The 16,341-nt window shown below is 42.5% G+C and overlaps 2 protein-coding genes across 9 annotated transcripts in view; one reads left to right on the top strand and one right to left on the bottom strand.

Annotated features, from left to right (window-relative positions):
* The window catches only part of TRADD (TNFRSF1A associated via death domain), a 175,873-nt gene extending 174,334 nt beyond the window's left edge, over positions 1-1,539 (bottom strand). The window contains exon 1 of one of the 2 annotated variants that reach the window (XM_086947674.1): positions 1,390-1,539. The gene's annotated coding sequence lies outside the window, so the exon portion shown is untranslated. Of the gene's footprint in view, positions 1-1,366 lie in introns of both variants that reach the window. The other variant, XM_086947675.1, reaches the window with a different exon arrangement.
* A 108-nt stretch (positions 1,540-1,647) lies between these two features.
* Positions 1,648-16,341, top strand: part of PDCD2L (programmed cell death 2 like) — an 80,025-nt gene continuing 65,331 nt past the window's right edge. The window contains exons 1-2 of one of the 7 annotated variants that reach the window (XM_086947669.1): positions 1,648-1,746; positions 5,233-5,361. In XM_086947669.1, the coding sequence (XP_086803795.1) occupies positions 5,242-5,361 (120 nt within the window). In that variant the 5' untranslated portion in view covers positions 1,648-1,746; positions 5,233-5,241. Of the gene's footprint in view, positions 1,859-5,213; positions 5,362-16,341 lie in introns of those variants that run through there. The other 6 variants (XM_086947665.1, XM_086947671.1, XM_086947670.1 and 3 more) reach the window with 6 other exon arrangements.

Raw genomic sequence — 16,341 nt, 5'->3', positions numbered from 1 at the left:
TGTAAGAGGGCCGCTCCCTTAGACACATCCCCGCCGAACAGCAGTCGGGACCACTTCCTACGGAGTCCCTCCTATGTCCGGCCCCTCTCCTGCATCATTTCTGGTGCACAGTGAGCTGGGACAGGTATTTATACCTGCCCCCACCCATTGCCCAGCTTCTTTGTTTCCTGCTGGACACGCAGTCACCCTCCAAACTGCTTACCCTGTGTGCCGGCGGTCAAAGGAATTGAATGTATGAATTTTTGTTGCAGGGCGATCCGGGGGCTGATTGGTACAAAGGGGTACCCTTTCAGGAGCACAGACTGGTGCCTTATGCCAAACCCCAGGAGTCTTTACGGCAGGACCCTGGATGAAAACGTTGGTACCCCGCTGGTCCTTCGGGCGGTAGTAAGCCTGAGCAGTCAGTGGCTGGCCTTGCAACGCTCTGCCCCTACAAGGCATGAGTAAAGTTACGGACTGGTGGTCCATGGTGTGAAGGGGGATAATCCCCACATAAATTGGCGCACTGATTGGGTTAGCCACAGTGCAGTTTGGCTCATCAGGCGGGCGGGGCAGATGAGGCTAGTCACCGCTGCCTGCCTTTGGATCGCCTGTAAGTTAACCCACCACATTGGCATACTTCTTGTATAGAATAAACCTGCACCAAACTGTTTTCCAACTAAATTTGTGTGGACTGATTATTTTGTGCAGCGCGAACAATTACTGCTAAGCATGGAGGGGGTTGCCGATATCGGCACGATGCAAAGCGAACCCATGATATTTATGGCACATTCCAACCCATGCTAGCTTTTCAGTCACTTACTTGCACGTTGTATTTTATACCCCGTGAGTTGAGGTTTTTAAAGCCAACAGCGCCTTGCATACCGGATGTTTCATCTAATTCGTACAAAGTTACAAGTCAAAGTACCAGTGGGCAATGTCCAACACTGGCTGAACGCGTGACACATACTGACGTCTGACTACTTGATAGCTATGGAAACTCGAATCTTAAACGACCAAAATATAAGAGGCCCCGGGATAGGGCCCGACCACATAATGTGCTGACAGTTGACAGTCACCAATTTATTGAGTAGCCAATGTTAAAACGGCGATGCCTGATAAATGTCAACTGTTTCTATTTAGGCAAGTAACTTTTATAATAACAAAACAAGTTCATAGTTCTTATCCAAATGTAGCTGTTTCATTTAAAATGTTCTCATAACAATGCTGTGCAAGAACGCAGACCCCTCCCTCTCTTCCTGCACAATTTCCCCTGACCAGTGCTCCCTCCCAACTGTGCGATTTACTCAGTTCCATTAAATGTATCTCTTAGCGCAAGAAATACCCTTACATTCAGCATGCTTAAGGTAAATTTAGCAAGTCTTACTGTTTACAGTTTTAATAACGCACCGTTTCCTTGATTGTTTCCGCTCGAGATTTGACAGGTTCCTTCCTTATGGTAAATAACGAGGGGTCAGAGGAGAGATCGGAACAAACTTCCTTCGCTGCCAAGTGAGGCACCGAGCAGAAAATAAAAACACGTTTACAACCGTCGCTCTCATTGGCTAGGAAATGAAGACGTAATTGCTGTAGGTTGCGTCGAGCAGCTCAATTGGTCGAAGCTCCTGCTGGCCTGGGTTTGTGATAACTTCAGTGACCTATCAGGGGGAGAGAGGTAGTGCTCATTGACGACGACCCTCCCATACCATACACCCTGCTGCCAGCGTGGGTGAGGCATGCGACACAGCTAGACTGCGTTTCTATTCGGTGAGTTGTTTTTGGCATGCACAAGACTTTCTGCTTCCCGTAAGTCTGGCGTAATGGAGGGTTGTTTCATGTGCTTACCAATCAAAGCAGCAAAAAGTTAGTTACTGACCAGGTAATTAGCAACTGATGTCAGCACAGGTATCGGGTCAGGTGCATTCTGTTGCTTTTCGGCGTGGCGTTAGCCAGGGCATTTTGCTTTCATTAAAGTGCCACATATACTATATTTACAGGGGCTTTCAGTCAGCCCTCTTTGTCCATTGATCTGGTATTTATTCATCCGATCTGCCCGCTAAAGCATAAAGCAATGGGTCCGCCTACTTAAGTTATTACTTCACTGTGAGTTATGGAATTCTGTTCTTACACAGAGAGCGCACCCACCCACTAAGTAGTTTCTTCCAGTGCCAGGAACTACTGTGATGCTTTTTGAGACTAAAATGGTTTTTCTTTTTGGGCCTATTTGTTTTACTTTGTTGATGGCCCGCCGGCTCCTCCAACTATTTAAGTTTTGCAAAAAATGTGACAAAACAACCAGAAACACAGAGCTTTAAGAGGTACTCCTGAGAGGATGAATTTGAGTCCGCACGCAGATTGATTTTATTGAGTTCAGATTTGGCTTGTTCAGGAGTTGTGTGCTTCCTCTAAAAAACACGTGTTCGAATTGCACGTTTTACCTGGTGAGAAAGCTTATGCTCTGTACATCTGTACAGTATGACGGAGTAGGTTATGATAATGAACCTTTAATGAAGGATATCGGCCTGATTTGTTTATAATGAAAAAAATGATAATGGGAGTTTTCCTTCAAGTGTGAAATGCCATTACATTTTGCAGTAGCTTGTAGGCAGGTATTTTGTTACCAGAAATCTAGCAGATTACTGAAGCAGGCAAGGAAGGGTTTTGGTGTTATTTACCACCCCCTTGTCAAACCTTCTGGGTACAAGATGTGCACTTTCAAAATCCTTTGTTTTCTATTTCAGGAAGGGTTGTATAATTTCTTGTCAACTTTAATTATGTATGTGAGTAATTTCATGACTACATAATGATAGTTGTCTTGTGGAGAGGCTTGTGTGGAATACAGTAGGACTGAGTTGGTTGGTTATGGCGACCAGCCTGTGAAAATGGCTATAGGTATTATTTGATTATTGCAAAGAGTTATGTCAAAGGCTATAAGTGTAATCTCTTTATTAAGAACATAAAAAAAGGAGGCCTGCCTTATCTATTGAGAAAATATGTTAAAGCCAATAGGTCTTAATGGGTGGATTGTTATTACATTGTGTTAAAGCCTTAGACCGGTATTGCATTACATAGATTCTTAAAGGTTACTTTAGTCATCAAGGGTTTTGGTGTTGGTTTTGCCCATCTGACAAACCCTGTAGGCAGGAGACTTGCTTTTTGGTAATCCTTGTTTACCCTTTAGGGAGGGTTTGACTTTTGTTTTATCAATTATAATTTAGTGTATATTTCTGTATGTCTGACTGTGTGCCTTGTGGGAAAGCTTATGCAGAATTCAGTAGACCTAAGTTGTTTTTATGACAAGTCAAAGATAAAGGCTGAAGGCTTGATTGATCTTTGCGAAATAGAATGTCAAAAGCCAGAGGTCTGATGTATTTATTATGAAAAGTCGCGACAAAGATAATGCTCGTGAACCATCTTTTGTGAAATTCAATTAGTAAAGCAAATACGTTTTTAAGGGTGGATTATAATTGCTCTGTGTTGGAGGCTGTAGACTGCTATTTTGTTAGATGGAATATCATGCATTATATATTAGGCACAGGTTTATGGTGTTGCTCACCCTTTCTGAAAACCACTCCCAGTCGAAGTTTTACATTGTTTTAATCTTTGGTATACCCATTTGCAGCGGGGTGGTATATTGTTTTGCCAATAGTAATAGTGTATATATTTGTACTTTTATGACTGGGTTCGTGATGGTTACCAGCTTTTGGGCAAGACACGAGGTCCCAGTAGTGGTGACAAACCAATGATAAAAGTTATAGATAGTCCTAATTGTTAATACACCTGTGTTGGTTACATCTGTGATAAACCCTGCACTGTGAAAATCCTTTTCTAGTGTTTTTACAGCGGGATAGTATGTTTCACAATTCATTTTTTTTATACATATTTCTAACATAGAGCGAAAACATGGGTTAGCAATTCCACCAGAGTATTTACCTTAGTAAAAGCGGGTTATGTAGAGTGGAAGAGCAGATAAGTGCAATGCAAAATGTACAGATTCATATCACAAGGACACATCTTCCACTCAGCGCCTTCATTTGCCACACCAGTGCTTTATTGGACGTTTATCCTTTATTGAGTTGTGTTGGAGTATCATAGCTCTGTTGATTGTGTTCTGTTCAACCCACCAGACCCAAAAACCGTGATTTGTTAATGAAAGTACAGGTCTGTAAAACCCGTATGCCCATAAAATGAGATCATATAGTAATCTTGTCCACTCTGAAGAAGGTGTCCTATGTCACAGCTTCTAGGCTCAAACATACACTTTGAATTTCAGTGACTAAATCCAACAATCATTGACAAAACCAGGGTTTACAATGCTTCTCTAACACAGACACATACATAAAAAGCAGTCCAAGTGTCGGTAATACGTTAAAGACTCACAAAATAAGGTTTGTACATAGAAAAATGCATTTTACTGGTTGCAACCTACACAATGGGCTGTTTGCGACTGGTAAAATGTGCTGTATGTCTGGCCCCAAATGTTTCTAGGTGCATTTAGGAATGTTTTAAAGTGCCCATATCAAAATTCCTTCAGTGAATGTAGGACTAAAGGGCAGGGAGCCACTATCCTCTCTTTTTATTTCCCAGATAAAAGTCACAAAAATAATGCATAGTGGCAGCTGCACAGTATTGGTACTAGAAACAGCCGATATAGACACAGCAGTAGAATACTGTATGCGACACAGTGGTTTACTAGCACAGTCGCAGATGCAGTATCTGCTTCAATACCAAAGGAAACAAACAATGGCATTTTAACAGATGTATTTACATTGGTAAATGCTCACAACAAGCATAAGCAGTAGTATTAGACTCAGAGACCTAGGCTCACACTAATGGTGGTGGGGGGGGGGAGAGTAACCGATTCAGTAGTTAACACAGAATATGTAGAAAGGACACATTGAAGCCACTTGCACAAGGAGAGCGGGTAGGCACGAAAATATATAAGTATTGTCTTTTCAGAGTAGACCTTCAAACATTGCTGAATTACTTGCTTCTGGGTGACTCTTGGTTGTGATTTGGCGATTTACCACCAATTACATTAGAGGTAATGTGACCTGAGGTTCCGGGTTATGGGTTTTTAATTCCAAAATATAGAGGTATTGCCTACAGGGCACTTTTTCACTTGGTGTAGATTTATGCTTTGTATGCATATTTTTTCATATTGACCCAGTATTAACGTGTATGGATAATAAAACCCTGTTTATCTCTGTTTACTTGGGTATTTTATATTGGTTGCCCTTTGAAACTGAACAGTGACCTGTAATGACATCCTCTTCTGCCTGCCCTCCGGAAAACGAGCCTGTACTGCTGGGGTTGCAGGATGCTGCAATTGGGGTACATGAAACCAGTTCCTTCGATACGAACAAAATTGGTGGATTACCGGTAAGACAAAATAGCTATTTTCCTGTTCTTCATTAGAATAAAAAAAACATAGATGGCAAATGGCCCCTTATCATGCAATACTTCAATAAAGACCTGATCTTATAGCCAATAGCACCTTGGATACTGGGACTTTTAGGTTTACAAGCCTCACCATGATATGTGCGGGTGGCTAAAGACCCCAGAAATTCTGATGAAGGTAGCAGGGGGCGATTTGGCAGCCATGTTTGGGCTGAAATGTCATTGTTGAATATTGTGCTATACTGGGCCCCATTTTCTGCTATAATGATAATACCTTGTTTTTTATGTATTGCTTAATACCAGACCTCTGCTGTTTCTATTCACTCTAAATATATATATATCTCTGTAAAGTGCTCTGATACATTCGGGTCGAGTTTGCGCTATATAAAACTCAATGAATAAATAAATAGCAGGTGTTACCATTAATGATGCTCAGTTTTCTAGCCACGAAAGTGTGGAAGGTTGAGGTGTCCTTTTCGGAATTTAGCCTCATGACTTGGAAATGAGCTCAGCGGTCTGGGAACCTGCCGGCACCATGCTCGATCCGCCTAGTCGCTGAACGGTTTCTTAGTTGCTGCTGCGTCCGACCTGCAGGTGTATTCAGTATCTATATCCACAGTGGACATTCTGTTACACATATCTTGGGCCCCTTACTTGAGTGGAGTAAGTGTCCCCCACGAGGACCCACTATATACTCAGAGTTTTCCGCTTGTTAGCCTGGGTCCTATTTTCTCGGACGTAGTATTATACTTTATCTACTTGGGAATCCGACTGTATCATTTCAGTTGGTTTGGGCCTAGAGCACACTGAGTATTTGTGGTTCATCTGATCCTTTGTTGCCTATTTTGCGGTCATCTGTTCCAGGCACGTCCTTCCTTGTGTTTGCACATTATCGGTGCGCCCCGAATAAGGTGAGACACACATTGGGGTCAAACGCCGAAACGTGCTTCGGCGCTGGAGCTCTTTTTGGCAATATTCCTCCACCTTGAGAATGAATTGTCAAACATGAATTGTACCACCAACTGAATAATTCTTTCTTGTGTTTAACATGTTATTTGATCTAATCTATTGTATCCATTGTTGATATTGCAAAGTTATATATTCCTGCGTGGGTATTTTCCTTTGTGTATTTTTGTGTGTGTGTGTGTATGTATATATATATATATATATATATATATATATATATATATATATATATATATATATATATATATAATATATATTATATTTCTTCCTAATCATTGAACCCTGATGTTTGCAGGATGCATGAGGTATGTGTGGGTATCTTTCTGTTTGTTTGAACAAATGTGTCTGCGATGTAGGATGTGCTTGGATTATTGGGATATAACTCCTACTATGTTTTTATATAACTGCAAAAATAAAATGAATACATTAATTTTGAATTGTTTGGTACTTAAGGCTTTGTGTATCATATTTTGGAATGCCAGTATTTTTAGGCATATGGAATCGTGTCAGTGACCATAAACACTATATGACTTTGTACATAGACAGAGAAGTATTGTCATGATTGTATTTCCGTTTCCCCCAGTTTTCTCTACCTGTTGTTTGCTTCAGGGGCCCCCTTCCGTGTGAGTGGTTGGAAATGAGAGATGTCAACAGCATGCATCATGCTCACTAAGGAATATGATGTCCACTAACCCTGCTTCCAGTCAGCAGCGGTTATGGGTTTTTATCTGCAGAGGCAAGTTCGTCCTTAAGGGGCACCCTAGTCAGTGGTGGATGTTGAACTTTCAAAGTGATGGGGCATAATGGGCTGCAGTGAAGAATGGTAGCTGGTAAAATTGGAAAGAGGCTGGTCTTGAATAACACTGAGCAAGCAGAGAGAAACCAAGTTCTTCAGGAGGGTTGGGGATTCGCCATTAGAATATTTTGTAAAACAACAAAATTAGGTAAAATACAGCATTTTACTGCATAATCTTTCACCTAAATTGACCAAAAAGCAGTGCTTCTGAAGGACCTTCATGAACTATTCAGATACTTTCATGATGTGCCACAGAACCCGGATCCTCCCTAGAAATGTTAGCAGTAGCCCTCGTCCAAAAAATCTTGGAAAAGTTTGTGGCTAAAAGGCGGACTTTTCATGATAATTTCCTCATAAATTGGCCATAATCTCTTTATAAATTGACCAAAAACATTTGTTTTTGAGGCTGTTAAAAAATCTGTCTAATGGCTAGGCATTGTGCCATCTAGACTGAGCTCTGCGCCCATCTTGCTTGATAAAGGAACAGCTCCGCTCATACCTACTGTCAAAATCCTCACAGAGAGAGAAAATGATAGAGAGCTTTTAAACAAGATTTTCTTGACTATTGCTGAGACTGATGCGGGATGCTCCTCTTGCTCAATCATAACTCATCCAAGGTGGCACATATAGTTGAGCTAACTGAGGTGAATCTCTCTCTGCCGGGGGTCCCTGTGAGCCTCAAAATGAGCCTAGGTGTCACAAATGCGTTCCCCTCTGGTATTCTTCACCTGCTTTTGGGCCGGTGGAGAAAGTGCATGCTTTGCTGAGATCAGGGGGGGGGGGGTGAAGAGTACATGAGTTTGGGTGAATTTGTGTCTGCTGGCCAGCAGTCGCCATACTGGAGCTGCATGAGAGATTTGATCAGCCTCGACCAGGTGACCAGTGCAAAGACTTGGATGAAGGCTGTGGGGCTGACCTGGGGCCCAGCGCTTCCACTAATGTTATACCCCACAATATATAACCAGTATTGGCAAAGCAATAAGTCTTGTCTATGCAAGAGCTATTGGCTTTGCCAGTATGTTTCAGCCATGTTGAACACCAGCATGGCTAAAAGTTAGTGGTGTAGAGGAGAGGGTGTGGCGTAGAGGAGAACGTTGTGGCGTAGAGTGGAGTGTCGGAGTGACATAGGGTGTCACATAGAGTGGAGTAAGGAAGCATGCCTTAGAGTGTTGTGGAATGGTGTAAAGTGGAATGTCTTGGAGGGTAGTAGAGTGAGTGGGGTAGAGTGTTGTTGAGTGGAGGGGGTGTGGAGTGATGTAGGATGGAGTGGAATAGACTGGCCTAGAGTATCATGGAGTAGTGTACAATAGAGTGTCGTAAAGTGGTGTAGCGTAGAGGGGGTAAAGTGTTGTGTAATAGAGTGTTGTTGAGTGGAGTATGCATGGCGTGGTAGCACATTGCCATTACAGGCAACACATTTTCAATTGAAATGACCATTGCATTTGCACTGGCTTACAGTTTTACTGATAAAACTATACAACTCACAAACAATAATGTATGGAAATGGCATCATCTAGTGAATTGATTTGTTTTGATTGTATTAAAATATTCGTTTCTACCACGCTTCAGAATTACTAAACAATGTGCTACATTGGTGCTTTCCTAATTCTGATATATTCTGAAATATTTGCACAGTTAATTTGCAGACATTCTAATTTTGGTGTATTGTAGAAACAAATAACTTGGAAATAGCTGTCTTGTAGCACGCTCCCAGTACTCAGCATTATTGTCACATAAATCCTCTCGTTTTGAAGCAAAAGAAAGGAAAGTAAACACCTAGCTCCCCCCAAAAGAAAGAGACCGACATTTGACCTCTGTCTTTTGACGCACAGCAAATGTGACCAGATAAGAACAACATTTTAAGACCTGTTCCCAGAAAGGGAACACTCCTGAAAGAATACAAGGAGCCAGGTAAACAGGATATGCTCCACATGAGAACCAAATACCTACTGGACAACCTAAAACAAATAAAGCCAGCAAATAGAAAGCGAGCAACTGTGAGTTAAAAAACACAAGGCCAATGGTAAGCAATGGGTGGAATACAATCACAGAGGAGGTTTCTGAACTTCCCCAAGAAGTCTTTGCAAACCAGATAGCTGTGCTGTCTGGTAGGCTTCAACCTAAAAAGTACAAGGTATAGTTTATGAGGTACATTGAGCTAAAAGAGGCAACTATTTGCACCTAACCTTGCTCACTAGATGCATGCCTGCGGTACCCCTGCCTGCATGGCTGTGACATGAAGATGCTGCGCAGATGCAGCCCCCGAAGATCTTAAGTTAGATGGCCAACATTACATAAGCAAGGTGTAAATATGGCCGTAACCAAATCCAATCTCTTAGACTGCCTTGCCACCCTCAGGAAGGAGCATTGTGGCAACCTATAACATGACCTATTCAGCAACATCCAGGATCTATCCAGTGACCTAGAAACCATGTTGGGGAACAGATTAGACCAGCACTAGAGAATACAAGCCACGACATTGGAAGACATCTCTTCCTTAGAAGCATTGGTAGACCAGGCTCAGGTGAAATGTAAGAAACTAGAAAACCGATCACGAAACGAAAATGGACAAGTAAGTGGCCAGAAAGAGGGAGCAGAGAGCCCAAACTTTGAGATCTTCATTATAGAAGCTGTTCATTCAAACTGATCAACTCACAGAGGATGTACTTTGTTACAAGTGTTCTTTCTTCTTAGCATCACATTCGAGAAAAACACTAATACACACTACTCACAGATAAACGAGAAGCAGCAGTCCTCCTGAAATATCCTGTACTTGAAACTTACCCTGAACAAGAAGTGGGAGGAGGAGAAGATGTCGGACCATCAACAGAAGGCCTCAATCTTTTAGTCCACTAGAAAGAGGCACTGATTCCAGAGAAGGAGAGATGAAAGAAGAAATAGTAGAGAGCACATAGTCTAGTGATAATAATTTGCTTGTCACACAAAACTGTACAAGGAATTGGTAATTCGATGAATGATAAACTGGGTAGCTTTAAAACTTACCCAGATGGAAGATATGTTTAAGATTTAGTTGCTCTGATAAAAAAGTCAAAAATAAGACTAGACATTGGACACCATCCCATTAATATATATGGTTAACGATTCAGTAGGTGGGAGGTCAGGGCTCGTCTAGTTGATTCTCATCCTCCAGGGTGCTTGCTTGCAGTGTGAGGGTAACCCTACTGGGCCAGCCTGATATTTTTGAGGCTTCCCTCCTATACTGCAAGTGAGCCAAGACTGAATTATTTTGTTTGCTATTTATGTGTTATTCTTAAAATGTTGGCTGTGATAGAGTTTTGGAGAATGGTGGGCAGGAGCAATTCATTCTACTGCTTCGGTTCTTGAAGAACGTAAGGAGGGCCTCGGAATGCTTATTGGTGTTCTCTCGATGGTGGACAGATGCAGACCCTGGACCTACTCAGCAGGAATTTTCATACTGTAGTCACTAAAGTTTACGAAAGTAACATTGTTGAAAAGGTCTCTGTAAATGTGAAAGGCCATATTCCTTCTTCTTGCCCTCCCCCATCTGTCTTCTCACCAACCTTCTTCCTCTCTCCAGCTCTCTCCATCCTCCCTCTCTCCCGGCTTCCTTCACCCACGGCATTAATTTCTTGACTTTGTTTGTCCTTTCACGTAACACTTGTCTCCATCTTTTCAGATCTCTCCTTCCACCTCCTCCTCTCTGCTGACTTTCTCTGCTCTCACTGCTATCCCTCCCCATTGTGGTCCTCCGGCCTTCCTCGTCACAATCCCCCTCTCTCTCTCTTATCTTTTACTTTCCGTTGCCCTCTTTCTGTCCTATTATCCACTCTCCCTTTCGCCAGTGAGTCAAAAACTACACGTGCCTGCTCTTGCATATGAATGTGTCAATTCCTACATGATTGTCATGCAAGAGAATTTGACTTTTCCTATGTGTGCCTGTCTTGGTAGGCATGTATGTGCATCACTGCATGTTCCCTCTCTGGCATCCTTTTGTTTGGATTATGGCTATCCCTTCTTATGCCACCTGGTGCATGTAGTTCCCTTTAAAGGTATGTGTGTTCCTACTCCTGAGTGCGCCTTGTTCAGTGTCTGATTATGTTCATTCCTGAATGTGCACAACAATGAAGGTGACTGTGTTCTACCACAATATCAAGTGCAGGGATATCAACCGGCAAACATTTCCACTCCAGTTCCTAGACTACCAATGTAGTGTCAAAGCAAGGATAGAGTTACCATTCTCAACTCCACACCTATGTACCTTCAAGAAATCTTCAAGGTACATGGATGTGGAGTTAGGAAACAATCTATACTTTCCTTCTCTTATCAGTATTTCTTGTTCTTTGTGGCACCTTCCTTCTTCTCTTCTCCACTCTTTCTCTCCCTCCCTCCTAGGTTTCTGTTCTTTCTCGCGCCTTCTCTTTTATTGTATATCTTCAGCTCTTAATCTCCATTCATGTGTGTTGTCTTGTTGGAATTTTCTGGTCAGCGGTTTGCTATGTGTGTGTCTGCCTATCTGTCTATAGAATCCGGTGTGAGACAGAAGGCTCTTATGGAGAATCACTAATCTCTCTTTTTTTAACTTTTTTATGAGGACAGGCATAGTTTCCAAAAGAACGTCAGTCTGTAGCATTTATCCAGTGATTTGTTTTCCCAGTGACAGTATGGCATTCAATTTTACTATTCAGCCAGGAGCCAATAAATTATGAATTTTTCTTTTTAACATTAAAAGTAAGTAAATGTCTCTATAAACCCTCACTTGTTACTCAAAACACACAGTGTCATTGAATCCACTCAAGTGCAGTGTCATGTCTTATTCTCAGAGGCTTGAGAATCTTACATCACATCAACATAACTCAATATGTACCCCGTGAGAAAAGGTAAATATGTACAAAATGTGTTTCAAAGTACTCAGTTGAAAGTATCAGGTCTTTACCACAGAGTTCCCCTCGTCCACCCGCGACAGCACCAAATCAACGTTTACTTACAAGTCCTCCAAGCATGTAGTAAGAGCTGCCTTAGGGCCTAGTCGGAATGGCCATATATGAGGGCCATAGAGTCAAATATTTATCCCTCCATGTTCCATAGCCCTTTGCTCAGTACCCTTTCCTTGGGTTTATTATAATTTACGAATCAGACTTCGGAGTATGCTGTGCAGTGGATATTGAAACTGCTGCTGAATGGACTTGGTTTCCTACAGGAACTAGTGATGTAAGATTCTCAAGCCTCTGAGAATAAGACATGACACTGCACTTGAGTGGATTCTTTGACACTGTGTTTTGAGTAACCAGTGAAGGTTTATAGAGACATTTACTTACTGTTCATGTTAAAAAGAAAAATTCATAATTTATTTGCTCCTGGCTGAATAGTTCCTTCTCTTGGCACCAGTTTCATCCAAAAAAGGTTTCTACTTGTTGCTTGAGTATAGTTCTCTTCACCATGATACCTTTTTTATGGTGAATGGTGCGCTTAAAAAAACACCTGATCTAATCTACTTTAGTCTATTATGAGTTGGCCAGACATTGGTGCAGGGATACATTGGGGCTGGAATCTATATTACCAGCCGATGTTTTTCCCCGAAATGGGGAATAAATGCTCGGACAGGTGTTATTGAGTTCTTTACTGAGCAGTTTTTCCAGATTTGAGCAAAATCCAAACACTGACTTTTTCCATCTGCTTCGAGCACATGGCAAGTGTCAGCGGGAGAGCTGGTGGGAAGTGAAGGGTGCACTGGTGAGGCAGGGGAGGAGTGAATGCCGACGCCAGCGCGCCACTAGTCTGTTGCGGGGGTACTGATAGGGACAGGGCAGTGCTGTTGGCCATAGCCCCTGCCCTGCAAAAAATGTGACAGGCCCGAACACACTTGGAATGTATTCCTTATTGCTCTGGGTGAAATATCACAATACTTAATGAGGGCCTTTGTCTTGTATTTGAATATAAACATTCACTCTTAAAAGTGAGTGGGGTTCTGTATTCTATGGCAAGACCAAATGCCCTATAACATGTAAAGCAGATGAACTATATTTTATGTTTTGTGCCACCTGACCACTGGCTTATAATAAAAGGTGTTCCAAAATATGGACGCAGAAGAACAATAAAACACTTTTAAGCTCTCATCCAGCCTTTTGATCCTGAAAGTTTTGAACACTCCATAGTCCCCTAGAGGAACAATCCGGACATGCTATCGCAATGGGACAATGTTTGAGCGGAACTCGAACTTCAGGCTTCTGGAAAGGAATCTGCAATTGTGAGATGTGAACAATGTTTAGAAACAGCAGCATTTAGTCCACAACACTTTGGGAGTACGACAACACTCCTCAATATCAGGAATTAAAGATCTGACTTAGGTTTCATGCATCTAGTGGCATGAAATGAAACCTGTTAAGGTGTAAACACTGCTACATACAGGCAGAGCTCTTGCACTTAACGCTCTTCCAAAAGAGTAAAAAACATAGCAACATTCCTGACTTAATAGACAATCCCTGTAAAGTCAATCCTTCATTCCATAGGCATTAAACAATAAAATGCAGGCCCAGTACAAAACCCTGTAACACAACATGCACAAATCTAAAAGATACTTTCACACAGATTGATTTCAGAGACCTCACCCTAAATTATTTTCTTGTCCGAATAAACCTCTGGAGTCATCAATAGATAGTTGTCGCGGTTCTATGGTCCGCTTGGCGGATGACCAAATCCTCGGGAGCGAAGAAGGACCTCTACTCTCCCTCAGGGTACAGCTAGCTCCAATTGTAACCAGAGTACTAGCTAACTACCCACAGGGGAGAGAAGAGACAGCTCCGGACCACCAGGGAGTGGGGAAGGCAATATAACTCCAGGAATGCGGGAACGCAGGGCATAAGCGTTGATGTCCTAAGGGAAGACAAACCGAAATCAAGAACAGGTTAATACTAACTGTAGGTATCTCTATGCCTAATGCCCTTCATGAACTATACCACCCCCCTGTTGTGTGCTCCCTCAGACTCACCGTTGCTAGCAACGTACATTGCGTAATTGACAGGACCAGAAATTAGAACAAGAAGATTTAAGCACTCAATGGCGTAGATTTCCACCAAACACAAGGAACACTTGAGGACGGGATATACTCGCTCGAAGGCTTCCCAGGATTCCAGAATTGAAAACGTCGAAACGGGATTGAAGGATTCTTCAGCACGGGCAGAGGGGGGAACGGTGTCTAGAAGCCGCTCTAATGCAAGAGGCGCGGTAAAAATAACCCAACAAAACCGCCATGGTCCAAAAACTATATATAACCGGCAAGACACACGGCAGCAATGCCAATCCTGCGTATAAACAAACAGAGCTAGTGCGCACATAGCACTAACGGAAAAAACGAGTCAAGTTCATGGGAATCTCAGCTCCGACTCAACCCATGTTATTGAACGAACGAAGGAAGCGCTCACTCGCGCTACTGGTGTCCACAAAAATAAAGGAAGAACTGAGGTCCAAAACAACAAGCAGGGAGTCTATCCAAACTCGACCAAATCACAGACACAGAAATCTCCCACTAAGCGTCACAAGAAACAAGGACTACAAGTACAAAGTGCTTGTTTAGGCACAGCTTGCAGGTTTTCAATCGCATAAATCAAAGGCATTGTCATTTTCAATGCCAATAACTCCAACTCTCGCAAATGCGAGACCTATGGCATTGCAAATGCTGGTTTTTTTTGTCGTGCTCGCCCGCATTCTAGAAGCTTGTTAAGGGATTGGAGGCGGCGGGAACGTACTGATAATGGTAGCGCCTCAAATACCCAATTTGCCCTAAGCTCGAGACTGTGCCTAGCATAGTGAGCAGACAGACATCTATAATGCTGTTTCTGCCATTGCCTCCAGATATATGCGACACGTAACATCGTACCTACAACAAGTCAGCACTATTGACTTATAAATGGCTGTACGTTGCAGAAGCTGAAAAAGCAGTAACAATGGCTTGTATATAGATAGAGAAGCTTTGAGGTGTTACGAGCCCCGATATTTTCTTTTTTTTGTCGTGCTCGCCCGCATTCTAGAAGCTTGTTAAGGGATTGGAGGTGGCGGGGACGTACTGATAATGGTAGCGCCTCAAATACCCAATTTGGCCCTAAGCTCGGGACTGTGCCTAGCATGATGAGCAGGCCGACATGTATAATGCTGTTTCTGTCATTGCATCCAGATATATGCTACACGTAACATCGTACCTACAACAAGTCGGCACTATTGACTTATAAATGACTGTACGTTGCAGAAGCTGAAAAAGCAGTAACGATGGCTTGTATATAGATAGAGCTACCACTTAAAGCTCCGGTTGATATTGTTGCTGCTTCTCATGTGTAACAAGGGAAACCAGTTTAAAACCAGCTCTTGGCATTGCTGTGGGGAGGGGGGAGGAGAAATGCGAGACACAGCCTGGCGGCCGTGAAAAGTGTGAAGCAGTGGGCGGGGGAGCGGATCCCTTTGAAGTGAAGCTCTCAGAGGCAGGCGGCTCGGGGAGCAAATGGTAAAAAGCATGTGCACGAGCACATGCATTCGACGTAATCCGCGATGGTTTCAGAGCTTGGTTGAGCCTCTATACTCTCGTCCTATTATCGCTTGCGCGATTAATAGGACGAGACCTAAAAAGGTGGCGTTCTGGCGATGAGCAGAAGCTGGGAGGTGTGGTCCATCCGGAAGTAGGTTGCCAAGCACCTGTGTTGGGAACAGGCTTCTTTTAACTCCCGGGAGGTCACTTGACGGGGTCTGTGAGCGCACACAACCTACTACCTAATCTAGTGCATTCTGGGACTCGTAGTTTTAAACGTTACATAGCGTGCAAGAGCATGACCCTAAAGTGTGACAATAGTGGTATAAAATGTACCGTCAGCAATCTGATGGAACCAAAAAAATAAATCTCTATTAAAGAGACATGTGTGGGATCAACCTGTCTAATACAGCCTCCCAAAAAAAGGGGTGCACAGTTTGTAGTCCAAATAAGCATCATTGTGTATAATCAAAACAAGATGTTTATTCTTTCTCTTATAATATTCAAATTACAACAACATCCAGCCAACTCGTTTCGTTCCAATTAAATCCAGAACTTCATCAGGGCTTAATATTGTAGAGCGCTAATATGTCTGTTTATATACATAACACATGTATAAGGTTATTTTGTGAAATGATATGAATTATATCATCCTCTTCCAGAGTATTAGGATAAAAATATGTGATATAAAGTTTTCCAGTGGGCA

Source organism: Lissotriton vulgaris, chromosome 12 (assembly GCF_964263255.1).
Source record: "Lissotriton vulgaris chromosome 12, aLisVul1.2, whole genome shotgun sequence".
In the NCBI taxonomy this organism is placed as follows: Eukaryota; Metazoa; Chordata; class Amphibia; order Caudata; family Salamandridae; genus Lissotriton; species Lissotriton vulgaris.
This window is presented reverse-complemented; position numbering and strand designations above follow the sequence as displayed.